At 32.1% G+C, this 17,497-nt stretch overlaps 1 protein-coding gene across 1 annotated transcript in view; it reads right to left on the bottom strand.

Moving 5' to 3' along the window:
• Nucleotides 1-267: 267 nt before the first annotated feature.
• The window catches only part of LOC129217371 (protein mothers against dpp-like), a 37,648-nt gene continuing 20,418 nt past the window's right edge, over nt 268-17,497 (bottom strand). The window contains exons 5-8 of the mRNA XM_054851660.1: nt 12,436-12,522; nt 11,681-11,908; nt 7,733-7,893; nt 268-507 (exon numbers count right to left, since the gene is read on the bottom strand). Coding sequence (XP_054707635.1) covers nt 268-507; nt 7,733-7,893; nt 11,681-11,908; nt 12,436-12,522 — 716 coding nt within the window. The remainder of the gene's footprint in view (nt 508-7,732; nt 7,894-11,680; nt 11,909-12,435; nt 12,523-17,497) is intronic.

The raw sequence follows: 17,497 nt of genomic DNA, 5'->3' as shown, positions 1-17,497 counted from the left end.
AAAAAACTAAAAGTCAAACTTTACAACAATGTTAAGACAAAAACAATCTTTAAAAACGCTCATTCGAAACACTAAGTTAAAATGTACAAGGAATACAAATACTCAATATTACAAAAGGTAAACAGAATTAAAATATATGGCAACTTTGTTTGAATACACATGGTGGACAGACATACAACACGTTTATGTAAATAATAATATATATAAATTTCCTAAAATGAGATTTATAAATAATTTACATCACGACTATTTACAATTGAAGATGCATCATGAAACAGATGAAATGTGATTGTTTGGTGAACCCATTTGTGTCAAAACTTTATCCAGCCATTGCAATGGGCCGCAGAGATGAATTTCGATCCAGCATGGTGTGGATGTTACATCCTGTCTGTGATATTCGGCACCCCAGCCTTTGACAAAACTTGTGCGTATTGTGCACATTTTAGTTAGTTCATATACAGCTTCAAAGCCATGGTTCACAGCCTCAGTCAACAACTGAGCAAACTCCTGGAAGGAAAAATTTATATTATTGAGGTAACTTCAACAACATATCGCTCATTTGGAAGAAGAGTGCCACAATACGAAGAAATGAAATTTTACAGGAGAATCGTTTGAAGTTAAACTCTTCAGGCAATTTGCATTAAGAAAAGTAAGTTTGTTGTGCTCTCCAGTGGTTAATATTCGAACAAAAAATGAAGAACTTTTAAGGGCTCTCAAAAATTTTAAAGGACTGTGATAGGAAATTTGATAACTTTCGGATCACCATTTTAAAGTTTTCCAGGGAGGGGGGGGAGGAGTAAATACCTGATAAATATTAAAAATACACATATACAAATATTCCCAAAATGAAGGGAAAGACACAATTCACTGTGTAAAGGTCAAGATTTATGGTTGCCACTCGCCACGTGGTGACTCAGTTTTCAAAATTGCCGAACCCAAAAAATTTCTACAGTCGCCAACTTTTTTGGGGGGTTATTTTTAATTTAGATCCCAAGAAAAGAATTTCAATGCATCAGTACTATAAGGATTCACCGATAGGGACCGCACTCCGACTGAATGTTGTTTATTTTACAAAGCTTGTATGTTCTTTCTCACTGCCTGCCTGTATGTTGGTTATTTTACGATGCTTGAATGCTCCTCTTACGCGATTTAGACCATGTAAAAAAAGCAAGAATACAGTGAATTAGGAAGCCATTTGCTCAAGATTAGAGCGTTTGTTCCTTTGTCTTGACTCTTTGTTTTTCAAGTAATTAGCGTACTATAATCTTGATTTCAAGAAGAAATCATTGTATTTTAGATTATATTTCAGAATAATTTTGATTATTTCTTCAAAGTAATTACCTTTTCACGTTTAGTTGCTCAAATGGTATATTAAATTTATTTTTTTTACACCGCCTCCGATTATGCGAAACTTTTTTTTCTTCAGGTCCATTTTAGAACCTGCAGATTATAGGCCGCCCGCGGATAATGCACAGGAAAATACGGTTATTAAACGGGGTTCGTACGCTCCGGAGAACCTGGAACTGTCATGGAAAACGACATAGTTAAAACTGTCAGGGAAATTTCAAATTTTGCTACCCAAAAATTTTTTTTTGCAATTTTTTTCCCAGGGAATTTTGTACCTTGAGTTCTAATCTTCGTTTTTGTCGATGTTTCCTGAAAAAAAATATATAAAAGTTTTGAGGCAAAATGACGCTGGCAATAACATAAAAAAGGACTGCGGACGCCATTTTTGCCCTTCAATAGTTCCAAAGAAAAAAATTCCTAGAGTGAACAGGAATTATGCACAAATTTAACGGGAGAAAAAATTTTCCTGCATCTAAAGCACAAGCCTGCGGATGGTAGGGCCAATTGGGAAAATCGTTTTTTAATAGAAAAGTCTTTTCAGCTACGAATGAAACGTAGTCACCATTTTTGGTCATTTACAAGATGGAAGTAGACACGATGCTTAAATGCCTAAGTTTCCAAAAAACAAAGTAGAATTGGATGTTTTCTTTAACTGCAAACTACTGAAAACAATGCAAAATATGCTGCAACTTGTTTGTTTTTTCTTAAAATTTATTTTAAATATGTAATTTTCTTGAGAAATGAAAAATTTTGTTCTTAAAACTTAATCTTAACCTCATTGCCTTGGACGCAAATGTGATATAAACTTTTCAACTCAATTGTAGCTTCACGAAGATTTATTATTTTTAATTTGTTTTCACGCCACAAATTCAAAAAATTATTTCTTAATTTTTGTCGTAGCCGCCATATTTGGTCATTCCCAAAATGGCAGTACACAAGACCTTTTAAGAGCCTAAGTTTCCGACACGGAGTAGGAAGAAGAAGAGAAATGTCCTACGGGTTTGCTAGTGAAAAGTGGCAACGATTGTTCACTTTTTCCAGAGCGCGCTGTCGGCGAACCGCTCCCGTCAATCGCAGCAGATCAATGTAAATGATGCTAAGTTTCTCACTTTTCTAGAGGCAGCTATTAAAGCAAAAACAGAAACAAACTACTGGAAATCAGTTGTACGACTTTCGTTCACAAGAAGTTTGCACTTTATTTTGATGGAAAAATTAATTTTATTTTTCATCACCAACTTGCCAAATACGTCTGCTATTAATATTGCGCTGTGCGATGTTTTATTTATTACGAGTTGGAATTTTTCTATTCATGTAACTTATTGACAAAATGAGAATGTAGTACAATTATTTACGTAAATATATTTTTTTTTTCAATTAGTTGTAAATTTTGTGACATATTTCGAGAACTAATTAAAGCGAAATAATTTTTTGCTTTCACGACCTTTAACAGATAAAAATAAATGTTAATGTTCTATTCGCAACTCCAATGAACTATAGGTGGCACTGCAGTCACCGTCTAATGGCGGACGAAAAAACTAAAACAAACGCATGTGGTAACGAAGAAAATGCTAAAAGTGTTGTGATTTTTGTTCGTATGTATGATTTTTTCGCTTTATTCTTTTTAAATTAATTTTCAAAGTCTTGTGGATATTCAGGCCCACGTAGAAAGAAATGAGAATTAAAGAAGCATTATAAACGTCAAAGATTAGTGCAAACTACGTAGTTCGTAGTTCTAAGCAGCTATTTCCACGATGTTAAATTCGATATTTATCAATTCTTGATAAAACTAAATAATAATTGTGGCCTGACAAGAATAACAATTAATGCTAGAAAATTCAATATACAGTAAAATCCCTCTAATACGGACACTATCGGGACAAATTTTTTTGTCCGCAGTAGAGAGGTGTCCGCAGAACAGGGGTTCAATAATGTTATTTGCATTGGAACTGGGGAATTAAAAATTGTCCGCATAAGAGGGGTGTCCGCCTTTGAGAGGTGTCCGTTAGAAGGGGTTTCATTGTATTACAAATTATTATCGAAAGAAGATGATACTTTTTTGCCTTGCTTGGCTAGGGCTTATTGTTTTGCATTTGTAGCTGAGTTATTTCTCTCGAATTCCCAAATCGGTTAATTAAAAATTTTTCTGTTTCGATTTTTCTAATTTCTGAGTTACGATTTAATTATGTCATGTTATGCAAATCATCAACAAAATTCTCACGGACATATGGTGGTAGTTTTCTTTTCAGTTGATTGACCATTATTTCTTTTTACTTATCGAATTCTGTAATCTTACTACCATTTTATTCCACTCAAGATAAAAATTAAAAATGGTTTAACTAAAAACGCGAAATCTCGCCAAGGCTACTTTGCTCGCACAATACTAAAACTATAACCCTAAACAAATTTGGCGAAACCTTTCATGAGCTGAGAATAAAAGGAATAAAGTAAATTCTTTCTCGGTTAAACATTTTTCATTTTGTTCTACGATAATATATTCAAGAAAATATTTTGCATACTGTCCATTCCAACTAAATGCTGCTGTAAAATATGGTAAGTTTAATTAATTTAAGATTAAAAAAACTCCCATATTCTTACAAATTCATACAAAACAATAAAATTTTTTACCTTGTAGAACGTTATCCAAGTTTGTTAATCCAGAATTTTCGCTTTCACCTATTATTAAGGAAATAATGAAAACTAACATTATTTTGAGGAGCTCGAGAATACTACTAAGGGACGAATTAATTTCTGTAGGTGAAAGCAAACTAAGACACATCGATTGCGTTAATAAATACTCAGAACAAACTGCCTGTGTTTACGTCAACAGACACACATGGAACGCAACGTGGCAATGTTTTAGTTTTCCCCGGCAGTTTTATAAATCACAGCAAGGTAGCGTATTCGAGCGCTGGAGTTGCGAATTTACTTAACTTCAAGCTGATATTGATTATAAAAATTTTATTCATGTATTTACAGACATACTTAGACATAATTATTATCATTGCTTTTTATTATTATTGAATTTTTTTCTACTACCAAAAAAACCTTTTTCATTTAAAAAATACATGTACAATAAGACAATAAGACAAATTTTAATTTTTGAAAACTTGATTAATTTCAAGAGAAAATCCCACAAATATCTCAAAAAAGCGTTCCAAGGTATAATTTTTTTAATGAATAAGGTTTCTCGACTTTTTTTTTCCATTTGGTTGTCGAAATAAATGCAATAATAATAAAAAGCAATGATAATAATTATTTCTAAGCAGTGAGTAAATACATAAGTAAAATTTTTATAATCAATATCAGCTTGAAGTTAAGTAAATAGAACATTTACATTAATTTTTATCTGTTAAAGGTCGTGAGAGCAAAAAAATTATTTCGCTTTAATTAGTTCTCGAAACATGTCACGTAACTTACAACTAATTTAAAAAAAGTATTTACATAAATAATTGTACTACATTCTCATTTTGTCGATTATTTACAGGAATAGAAAAATTCCAACTCGTAATAAATAAAACATCGCAAAGCGCAATATTAATAGCAGACGAATTCGGCAAGTCGGTGATGAAAAATAAAATTAATTTTTCCATCAAAATACCGTGCAAACATCCTGTGGACCAAAGCCGTACATCGTCCTCTGTATTAGCCCCTTATTAAAACCAATTTCCAGTTGTATTTTTCTTTTTTTGCTTTAATAGCTGCCTCTAAAAAAATGAGAAATGAGCATCATTTACATTGATCTGCTGCGATTGACGGGAGCGGTTTGCCGACAGCGCTCTCTAAAAAAGTGAACAATCGTTGCCACTTCTAAATAGGAAAGATTTATCTCCTCTCTTCTACCTCCCTGGTTTCCGAAAATGTCATTGGATGTTCATTGTTGTATTGTTGAATATTTTTGCGTTTCGTCTGACCTTTTGAGACTTTTCTCAAGTCAAATCGCAAAGTAACGTTTTTCCACAAGATTGGCTAAAAATAAATGGATTTGACTGCTCATTTTCCATTTAAACAGAACTTAAATGTAATTAACGGTTTTCTTATTATTATTTATGCGGATTGGACACTTACTCACTATCCAATCAACCAGCAGAAATATCGCCAAAATTTTTGCAGAAAGACTGCAGTAGCTGATGCATTTGGTAGTTTTTTCAACTGTCGCTGTTTTTGAAGTCAAAGGCTACGTAATAATGTTTCTCAGCTTACATCATGTAAACAAAATATTGCCAATCAAAGAATCTTTAAAAAAAAAAAAAAAAAAACCTTTTTTACTGTGTAAAATAATCCAGCAACTAAATTAGGCAAATCCATAAAGAGCAAAAAAACTTTCATAAATTTTTAGTTTTGCACAATTTCAAACAATCGCCAAATTTTACTACTTATTTTGGAAACATTTAGAATGAAAACGTTTAGCGCCAATTTATTTTGACCAAAAGTATCTCAGCATCTGGCGACAATATTTCTATAATAAAAATTAGTAAGGAGGGGTAGTGTTATCGAAATTGTCCCAAAATGATTCTCGCAAATTTGGCAACATTTTAAACCGCACCAAGTGCCCACAATAATTGGAATTTCCCAAAATAACTAAAGCAAGTGTAAGGGGAACACGGGTGGCTAAATTTTTTAAAACAGTTCGTACATCAGTAGCCATACAGAGAAGGTTTTCGATGTTAAAAAAAAAGTACTAACTGATAAATCTTTTTAAACATGTCGAGTTTAATTTCATATTTCGGAAATTCTTCAAATTTGTGTATGCTTAAATGTTGTGCTTTCGTTTCTAAATGAATACTATTTTGTTTTTTATACTTATTGCTATTTTAGTTTTATAAGCAAGGAAGAAGCTCGATTTTTAATCACCTCAAAAAGGTTTGTTTTGAATTCTTTCGCTTAAAACAGAAAACAAAGGCAAGTAACGATTGTTTCTCATAACTATTACTGACCCAGGCAATGCTGGGTATTTTTGCTAGTAATTTATATTTCTTGTTAGCATTCCTTTAGCATCACTTTCATAATATTTGTTTCAAAAAATACAAATTGAAATCCCCCCCCCCCATTCTTGTACTAGAGCGCTGTTTTCAAAACCTGAAGAACTGGTGGCCACCAAATTTTTTGAGTCTAGTGGCCATTGGCCACTTGAAATTTTTCTGAATCTTGAGGTCTATCACTGCGATGCCCCACTATCAGTGAATTATATTTTAAAATTTCATACATCACAGGGATGAGTGGTCAGAGAGCAGAAAGGAGGGGGAGGAAGCATTTTTAAAAACATGCAGAAAAGGGATGAGGTCAAAATAGCCCCTAGAGTTCATGAAATTCCAAAATTCAACAAAAAGAGGCTAATTTACCAGTTTCAAAGGTAGTACGAAATTTTTCCCCTGTTGATTATGTTTGAAATAATTGGGTAATAATTAATACAGTACAAGGCACATATTGTTCTTAAAGCAAAGTACTTTTTTCTTGAATTTCAGTTCGTGTTTTACTCAAAACTTGAAAATGTCTACTTGCACCCCATTGGTTCTCCCTGCCTCATACTTATTTGTTCTTCATATAAACATACTAATTCTACACTAATTTCTTCCTGATTCACCAAAGGCAGATGCATAAATCATAAAAAGATTATCTTTGCTTCAAAGATTTTGAAATTAAGGAGCACTAACAGAAATAAAAAATGCAGATGTCTGTTTTGGGGTTACAAGGAACAAGTTTTCAATAAAAGAGATAGTTCAAGGTTGAAACGAGATTCTATTTGGTCAAAAGCAGGTCAAGTATTAAGCTACTTCAAATTATGATTTACATTTGACATTTTCTCTGTTGATGTGCACCCATTCATTAGGTATATAGTTTTGTATTTGTACCAAGTTCTTGCAAAGGCTTGAATAAAAGAAAGCATTCTAGGTTTTTCATTTTTCACAGAGTGCCAGAGTCTTATAAATTGGTGCTAGTTTGCGAACCAGTGGTTGGGAAAAACTTATTTTATGAAATAGTACACTAAAACCTGTAAAGTTGACCACCTGTATAAGTTAACCGCGTTTTTCAGGTACAGAATTAGTCCTATATCATATAAATCAACCTCTATAAGTTGACCACTAAAGTAGTGCACCGCAAGTGGTCGACTTACACAGGTTTCACTGCACAATATTTATTTTTTTTTGATGGATATATATTATTTAAATAAACAAATTTTTACCATTAATAAGAAAAATGTGAAGAATAATGGGATTAATGATTGGAAACTGCTGGAAACTACATTTCATTATCAAAGCCCAGTTTCAGAACAGTGATAGACATATTTTCCATCCTGCCACCCTCAACAATAAATTTAATATAAAGTACTAGGAGTACTTATGTTCTCAAATGAAAAACTAAGGAATACTTGCTGAAAAAGTCTTACCTGGTTATTAAAAATCTTCAAACTACATCCCGGTGGTATTTTACAAACTGTGGTTGGATGAAAGCCATGTGAATGATTGCAATTACGACTTTGTACGAAAATTGCGCTATCACTAAGACATTCTGCATAGACTTCACCATTGACAAAATATAAATGAATTCCTAGAAAAATACCAAATTAACCCACATTATCACTAAAATAAAATCAAATTAATAACAGTATTTTACCTGTACAAGTAAAATTTAAAACTTCAGATAATCTTTACATGTGCATGAACATTATTCAAATTGTTGGAATGAATCAAAATTTTGTATAGTAAAAGACATTGAAGTTTTATTAAAACAAGTAATATCCAGAAAAGCACATTTTAAATTCAAACGAATTGGTATCGAAAATATTAATACCATTCTGCATTTACAATTCTATAATGATAAAAGCTCATCCATACGGCATTCAAGCAACTGGAGTTTTTTTTTTTATAGTCTACATCCCTCCTAACAAAGCATTGGTTTTATTTAGAGTAATATGAAAGTCAACTGAGGTATCTATGTTGGAAAATAATATCAAACCAAGGAAGCCATATAGTTATACACACAAGTATAGACATTTCATAATAAATGTACTAAAATAAAACTAAAATAAAACTGAATTAATTCTTGAACATAAGACTGTTTCAAGTTGTTTGAAAGAAAAAAATAATCTATGATTGAAACAACTGGAAAATATTGTAGCACAGGGTACCTAAAACAAAGCTTTATGATATAAAAGCAATGTCCTACATACTGTGCTTGATAAGTGTTATCATAACACAATATTCATTTAAAAACTAGCACATGCTAATGAGTATGTAATTTAGTAATATTAACATTTCATATTATATTTAATGCTGCACTGTAATAAATTACAGTACAATATATTATGCAATATACATGCTAATGAGTATGTAATTTAGTAATATTAACATTTCATATTATATTTAATGCTGCACTGTAATAAATTACAGTACAATATATTATGCAAATATAAATTGTACACCAGTTTTATTTGTTCAGAGCAATAATGAAGAAAATTGGGCTTCTCACTTCCTGATCACCAAATGTTTTTTTTTCCTTTCTTTAATAAACTAGTATATAGTTAGTAAATAAAAGGATAAAATGAAATATAATACCAAACTAACAAGTAAAGTATTGGAACATGAAGTAAAATTGAGTTTGTATGGGAAGATTTTAATAAAAGCGCAAATACACTGATACAGGTGATAAACACATTTTGCAATTTAGGAAGACTAGGGCTGAACTGTTAGCAGGAAATTCAGCATTTTGGAGGATAAAAATTCATATTTTTACATCAAGAAAACGAGTAATCTAGAGCAGTGCTTTACTAATGATTTGCAACAGAAAATGCCTCACTAAGTAGCAGACTTTAATGATTTTTGAAACAGGCATTTCAAATTAAAAGATTATAAAACAATGTAACAATGTCTGTTTTGAGTTACAAGGAGCCCCATTTTCAATGCACTTTGTTGAATATCTTTTCATCCGTTGCTCACTTCTTTTGCATTGAAAAAGGGAGCTCCTCAATACTATGAAACACTTGTATGTAGTTTTTCCTTCTATTTTGTCCTTTTATATGCCATTTTATGTTCGTTTACTTTTCAAGCACAAAGGTATTCAATCATTTCTTATCTCACCACTTGTTCCAACAGATGCTTTTTTCAAAAATTCTGCATGGATACGAAAATTTGTTTTGGACAATTTCTAGTTTTTAATACTTTATGTACTTATTTTTTATACTCTCTTCCTAGTGTTTTTCCCTTTGCAACATCTGATTGATTTTTACATTTCTCACAAGCACATCTGACAACTTTTAACTCAAATCACCTAACAAACAATTGGCTTAAGAAAAATTTAGATTTAACCTTCACGAAAATGTACGTAAAGCATGTATAAATTTTCATTCTTGATGAAAACTATCAAATACACAAAATCACCCTTGAGTTATAGTTTATCAAAGAACCATAGTTAATATTTTTTCAAGTTAACTAGTGAAAAAAAACATGCATTTCCCTTTTTTTTTAAACCGAAAAACATCATAGTACATTTATTTCACTCTTGTAAACTTTTTTTTTTTTTTTGATAAAAAACTTTAAAAATGTTGCCAAGATTATGCATGATATTTTGCTTGTCCACATCAGAAAGATGGATGCAAATATTCATTTTTTTTTTTTTTTTTTTGATACAATGGTTATATGAACAAATCAAATACTTGGTTTGTTCAAATAGCCAATACCTTGGTTTGTTCAAATAGAACAAACCGTTTGGCCAAATACTTTAATATTGGGCAACTGAAGAGAAAAAGAATTTAAATATTCAAAAATTGGCACAAACACATTTTTTAATACAATGAATGAAGGTTATTATATAGTATATTACAAAATGAATTCAAGTTGTTACTAAATAATAATACAGTCGACGCTCGATATAACGACCATCTCCGTCCCAGAGAAAAAGGTCTTTATAACGAGTGGTCGTTATAAGAGGTATAAATTTAAAAAATGTACACCATCATCATGCATGCCCAAGTAAATGCCCAAATGTTTTTTATCATAGGAATTTTTAGAAAAGTAGTGTGCAAAATATTATGACAGAATATTAAACAAGTTTTAAAGTAGAAAATATAGGGAGGAAAACGTTACACACTTTCAGATCTGCTACTACTACTACTACCACAACAATTCCTGAAGATAAAACCAGAAACAGAGGTCTGCCTTTTTAGCAGACGTGATTTTTGCAAAACATTATTTTCTGTTTCAGATATAGGTGATAAATTGTGTTTCTCTTGCTTTCCAAAGAAACATTTAAAAGTCCCTCGAGAACCACAAATTTTAAAAAATACTAGATTCAAACACCAAACTACCAATACATCAGTCAACTTCCTTTTCTTATGAATCTAGAATTTTCTCGATTTTTCCTCCCATTATTTTTTCAGTGCTAGCTGTGGTGAATGGTAATCTCCTCCCCCCCCCCCTTAAAGTTGGATTTGACATTGAAAACTTCAGGCAGATGTCCGTAAACAATAATCAATGTCATTTTAAGCTACAAATTTGTTTTATTGGAAAGAACACAAGAAATAGCGTCCGCTGATTCGGTCGCTGTATTGGATTAGACGATACAGAACGGTCGTTATAACGAAAGCAAATTAACATAGAGTTTATAGGAACAAAGTTGGGACTTCTACCACTGGTCGTTATAATGGGACGGTCTTTATAATGTGTGGTCGTTATAATGAGCGTCGACTGTATCACATCAAAATTAATTTTAATGCAAAAAAAAAAAAGGCACACAGATGTTAAAATCCATTTTTTTCCTCTTAAATTTTCCTTAAATCATTAATTACACTAACTTTACTAACACTTACTAGTTTAAATCTGAAACAGTAACCAAAAGGGGGAAAAAATAGCCTCATAATATGAAGTGTTTATTAATACGTTTAGTCAGCTAATGATAATAATAATAATAAAAATCATTTCACAAAAATGTAAAAATGTGGTTAGCCATTAACTATATTAATTTCTTTTGGAGTAATTTATTTCATTTTAAATTAATGAGAATACTTAATGTAAGTATATTTAGGATGCTAAACAGAAGTGCACATTCATGATACAAATTGAAGATTTTGATAAATTGCCATAAAAAATAAACAAATAAAATTTTCTAAAAAGTTTAATATTTTAACCAAATATGCAGCATTTAGTTGACTGTTTGGTTAGAATTTTTACCAAATATCTGGTATTGGGCAAAAAAAAAAAAAAATCAGTGAGCTTCCCTCATCAGGAGTATCTAGAAACATTTAGGAACAGAAAGATTAATACTAGTTACATTTAAATACTTGCACAATAAATTGCTCCTAGAATTACATAGCAGTTTACATTTACATACATAAAATTACCTTTGCCAATATGACGGCGAGTGTTTTCGATTGTTGAATTCCTATTCACATTTGAGAGAAGTCCCAAGCAGAAACGACTTTGGTTATTAGATGGATCAGTAAATCCATCTACAACTATACTGTGGTTCTGTGCATGAAATACTTCCCCAACTCGAGAATTCAATTCATAGTAAGCAATTGAACACCAATACTTTGGCTCCTGATATGCAACTGGAGCAAGATCTGCATCTATAATATTAATGACATTAAAAAATTGACAGGGAAAAAAATCATTGAAAGGTTATTAAATAACTTTTTTACTCTTTATTTTAGATAAGTTTTCAAATCTGTACACAGCAAATTGCAAAAGAGAACATATGATGCGGTGAGAAGGAAAATGATGTAAGTGGCAAAATTAAAAATTTGGAGTTAACCAGTACAAAAGGGAAGGTCAACCTCACCTCTGTCTTGGGGCAAGAGATAGTACTAGTAGCCCTGGTAGAAGCTGTTATATAGTGCATTAAAAAAAAAAACTTTTCAATGAAAGTCTACCTGGGGTCTTATCTTTAAATGTGTTTTACTCAAAATTTGAAAATCACATCCCTTTGCTTCTCACTGCTTCATATCTAAAGTTGCAATTAGGAAGATATTTTGGAATGCTGTGATTTGAAGGTACTATATTTTATTTATTTTAATTTGCAGCTTAAGATCAATTTAATTGAAAATAAATAATAAATAAATCAAGTTTAAAAATAAAAACAACATAAATATCTCACCAGCATTGAGGTTTGCAGTATCCATGGTTTGGGATTCTGATCCATGCTGGCTGTCATCTTTAGGACTGTATGCAGGTGGTGGTGTTTCTGCTGGTGGATTTTCATACTTAATTATCATTATTTAAAAATATGACTAAAATACAAATTTTGATCATCACAAAATAAAATGTTATGAAGGAATACTATTGAGGTTTTTTTCATTGAAACATGCACTTCTTCTTTGCTATTGATCACATCACACGAAAGTACCAAACAAGTTGCTATGAATGTTTCTTAACATTAGAAAGACCCAAGTGGTCATTTCGGCTTTTTTAAAATTTTGCATCTTCTTGAGCTTTAAAAGTAAGAAAACAGAAAGTTCTGCAGTGTCATGACTTTTCATTATTTGACCACATATCTCACTCTGCCATTAATCACCATTTTTTTATTTTCTAAAAATGATAGTCCAAGCAGACTTTTTTTACTTTCTACTCATATACAGTAAAATCCCTCTAATACGGACACTATAAGGACAATTTTTTTTGTCCGCAGTAGAGAGGTGTCCGCAGAACAGGGTTTTAATAATGTTATTTGCATTGGAACTGGGGAATTAAAAATTGTCCGCATAAGAGGGGTGTCCGCCTTTGAGGGGTGTCCGTTAGGAGGGGTTTCACTGTACTAAAATACATTTTTGAAGTTATGTGCATTTTTGAATTTTTGAAATAGTGTCTTACAAGTAACCCTATCCAAGTGTCACTCAACGCAACGATTGATCAGAATAAAACTTTGCACAAATTGCACTCTTATTACAATACTGCCACAAACAAAAAATTGTTGATTTTGAGTTATACACATGTCTTGGTGCATTTTTATTAGTTCTATTCAAATGCAAGACAGCAACAAATGAAAAAATTTTCTTAAACCTTATTTCTGAGATATGTTAGTATGTTACTATAAGAATTTAAGTTAAGGCATATTATATAAAAACTAGGGATATGTCGTTCATGAACGAACATTTCAAAAAGAACGAATCCTTAAAATGAGCGGATTTGTTCATTCACTTAAGAAACGAACAACCGTTCTTTTGAACGATGAGCAATTTGGAACATTGTATTGATGCACTTGTGATAAAATTACATTTTTTAAAAATTATACTCATCTTCAAATTTTTAACTCTCAATCACTCTCTATCAATCTCAAATTTCCTTTTTCTCAGTGCAGTACAATATACAGTGAAATTTCGGAAACTCAACACGGCAAGCGGATAACTTGACTACTCCGGGAACTTGATATTTTTCTTATGGTTGGCACAATGCTAATTTTAATTGCTTAAAACCTCTGTAACTCAATACATATTTGCAGAAACTCCTGTAAGTCAACATTCAGTCATGCTATTGTAGTCCAATTTTTGCTACCAATATTCTTTTATATTGATCTCTTCTCAGAATTTTACTGCGGTTTCTGGGTCAGTCAATCCCTTTCTGGAAAGATCTTTTTAGAGAATTCCATCATTTATCCAAGGGTGTCAGCCACCAGACTCTGTGCTGTTAGTGCAATTTTAAAAGGCTCGGAAAGGATAGGATAAATGTACTCATGAAAGTCCTTAATAGAAAAAAGGCACCATGACATGTTTTGTACATGCTGCTCACGTGATGTGAGCAGGACTTTTTATCTTTAACAGACCTAACTGAGAAGAAGCTTTTTCACCTCTTTTCATAAATTATGGATTTATTTCTCAGGAGTTACTCAAATGTTTTAGTGATTTTATTTTCAAAAAAGGAAGACAAAAAAAATCATTTACTGAAATTAATTTTTATAATGTGAATGTTAACATTAGTAAGTAGGTGATATACAGAAACTCTTTGGGAATTAAAATGATGGAACTGAACCTCAGTAAGTTGACATCTGCTTCAGTCGACATGTTTTCATGTTCTCTTGGGGTGTCGAGTTATTGAGGTTTTACTGCGTTCATTTCGAACCTTTTTACTTTATTCATCATTTTTCTTTAACCATTGTAGTTAAAATTTTCCAATGTATCTATTAGTAATGTTGTGTATAACTTGTTTGGGGTTCTAACAAAATATGTTTGGACATTCCACTTCCTGTCCGACGCACCTGCTAAAATCCTTGTCACGCTTTCTGTCCCCAAAATTATTTCTAAAAATAACTGTTATCACTATTCAGGCGATCCTTTTTCTTTTACTTATAACATCCTTATCAACTACCAACTATATTAATTTGGCTTAATGAAAATTTTGAATGATGGCTGCTATGGAGCAAGCATGAAATGCTTGCTCCAGAGCCCTATCATTGCTCTCATCTATGCCAATAATCGATAATGTCGCTAAGTAAAGAGACATATTAAGAACTTTATCATGAATAACTTGTATATTTTGAAACATAAATTAGTTTAGGAAACCTTTAATATTTAAATGGTTTAAATTAAATTAGAAAAACATAAATCCTAGAGAGGAACAAGAATGAATTTTAGTGCTAATGCTTAAAGTTTTAGACACATATATAGGTTTTTTCCTTTTAGCATGGAGCATTTATATGGAAAAATAACGTGAAGTTTCGTGATGGTAACATTATTCTACTTCTGAAATACATTTACACTAAAAAGAATAAAGAAAAAGAATTTAAAAAAAAAATACTTAACACTTTTCATAATGCACTCAAAAGAACAAAATAATTTTTCTGCGTTAGAAGGACAATTTATGTATTCCTGTAGTTTTTAAAAATTCAAAGAAAAGGACGCCACAAACGAAGAAAAGTGCGGTTCTAGTCAATTCAAACCAAACTTTCCCAATAAGAAAAATATGCATGTTTTAACACCCAAAGTTAAGATTGAATTCTCTTCATGACTTGAGTTGCACTTTTCTTTGTTTGTGGTGTCATTTTCTTGGAATTTTTGACGACTACAGGAATACTTAAAACGTCCTTTCTGACCTAGAAAAGTTATTTTGTCCATTTCATTTTTCATAGGAATATTTTCTTACTTTCAGATAATTTTAGTTATCTTTCCTTCAAAGAATATTACTGATTTAATGAAACATATTGAATGTACTTGAGTATGTCATATGCACAGAGATCAATTGCAACTTTTTCAAATGAACAAAGTTGTTCAAATGAACGAGTTGAATGAACGGATCAAAATATGAACAGTCCTATGATGAATGGATCATTAAAATGAAAGGCATTGCCCACCTCTAATTTAAACTCATTCTTATTGAAAAGAAGTTTTTGCAGATGTGGCAGAGTTGTACTAGGTGTGCAATATAGAGATAAAACACCTAAAAATATTGAAGTTCTGTTTTATTTCTCTTTATTATTTTTTTATATCAGCAATAAACTATTTTATAAGGTGAGTTTGCCCCTAAATACTTTTAAATAAATACTCACTTGAAGGGGTTGATCGCAAGGGATAAGTATCTATATATATATAAAGGTGACAGCGTTTCTTTGTTTCTTTCTTTGTACCTGAGGGCACCTTATAGCACCTAAAGCCCTGAAACTTGGTACAAAATTCGAAAGTACCCCGTGGATCTGCACCTTGAAGTCGAATTCTAAATTTCTAATTAGTTTCTTCATAATTAACTAATTAAGCTGAAATTTCATTTTCTGCCCAATTAGAGGGTAAAAAATCCCCCAACCCCTAACATTATATGTCGTTGGAAAGAGCCTTTCTTTCCAAACAAGATGTTTGTTCCATTTCTCGCAATTCATTGGAACAGAAGATATAAGCAATTCTGATTGCAATCCTAATTAAGCCAATTTTCAAGGTTAAACTTGATTTTTGTTTCTGCAGTGACGTCATCTTCGGTATACGGTTGCATTCGAATAGTAGAGTCGGGAAACCTAGATATGGTTAATGCGCTGTTGTCATTTTTGTTAAATTCATTGTGCGAATGTTAATTTTCTTTTTAATTTGAATGTCGCTCAGCAAATTTGGCGATAAACAATGGAGTTGCGGATTATTTGTTTATTTCGCATTTAGGTTTTTAAAGGATGTTCACGCATTTTAGTTAAAAAATATGATTACTGATTATTTGACATCAGAAGTGTAGGGGGGAATTTTTTTTTAAATTCTAGTGTTTCCTTTTCCTTTTTTCAAATGTTAGCTTTTCTATAGTTGAATTTTTCATACAGGGTGATGGATTTCCTTTTTGTCCTCGATGTACCGTGCTTTTTAATCGCAATTGCTTATCGGTCAGAGTTCGCTTCGCTCGCTAATTGGGTGGGTTACTGTAGTACGGTCGTTTCCGCCGCACGTTTCGCTGTATCTATTTTATGTTACATATTCGAGTACGGCAATTTTGGCGTAAAAAGCTGAATGACACAAAACGCAACTGAAGATAGGTATAGAAAATACGGAAAAGATAGATATTGATTAATTAATACCATTGCAAAATTTATTTAAACAGCCGCCGTAGGCGCCGAACTTGGCGTAAAAACACAAGGGAGGGGTGTGGGGTTTTTTTTTTTTAATTTATCGGACTTCCTTTAAATTCTTAGCATGGGCATCGCCATGCGGGTACAACTAGTCCCTTATAAATACAGTCAAATCTTGTTACAGAGACCCATCGTTCAAATAAAATCGGTTGATATAATGCAAATGTGCAAGACATTGTGTGTGTTTTTAGTCAGAGTTTCGAGTACTGGAAAAACTTTTACTATTGTTCCCGCTAGGCCGTTTTTGAAGGGCGCTGCGCCCTGCCCTTTTCCATTTCAACAGAATGCGCCCTGCCCTTTTCAAAAATAAGAAATTGCACCCTGTCTTTTGAAAAGATGCCTCAAGCATCGTTTAGACCTGCCGCAATGTCCGTGCAATTTTATTTGTCCAGTGATCAGCCGCAAAAACGCCCATGTCTTATCATTGTTCCCAGAATTTCACCTTGAGAACGGCCCCACAAACAAAAGGGAAAGGAAATACCTAGGCAAAGAGGGGATGAGATTCTCAGAATTCAAACAATCTTATTAGTAGGAGACAAAGGCATGTTCTTCCTTCCACTGAGGGTGGGTTTTTGAAAGGTTGTGTGATGGAGTAGGGTCTTCTTCTGAGAAGGGAGAGATCATTGTTTCA

The sequence above is a fragment of the Uloborus diversus genome, chromosome 2, assembly GCF_026930045.1.
Source record: "Uloborus diversus isolate 005 chromosome 2, Udiv.v.3.1, whole genome shotgun sequence".
Lineage (NCBI taxonomy): Eukaryota > Metazoa > Arthropoda > Arachnida > Araneae > Uloboridae > Uloborus > Uloborus diversus.
This window is presented reverse-complemented; position numbering and strand designations above follow the sequence as displayed.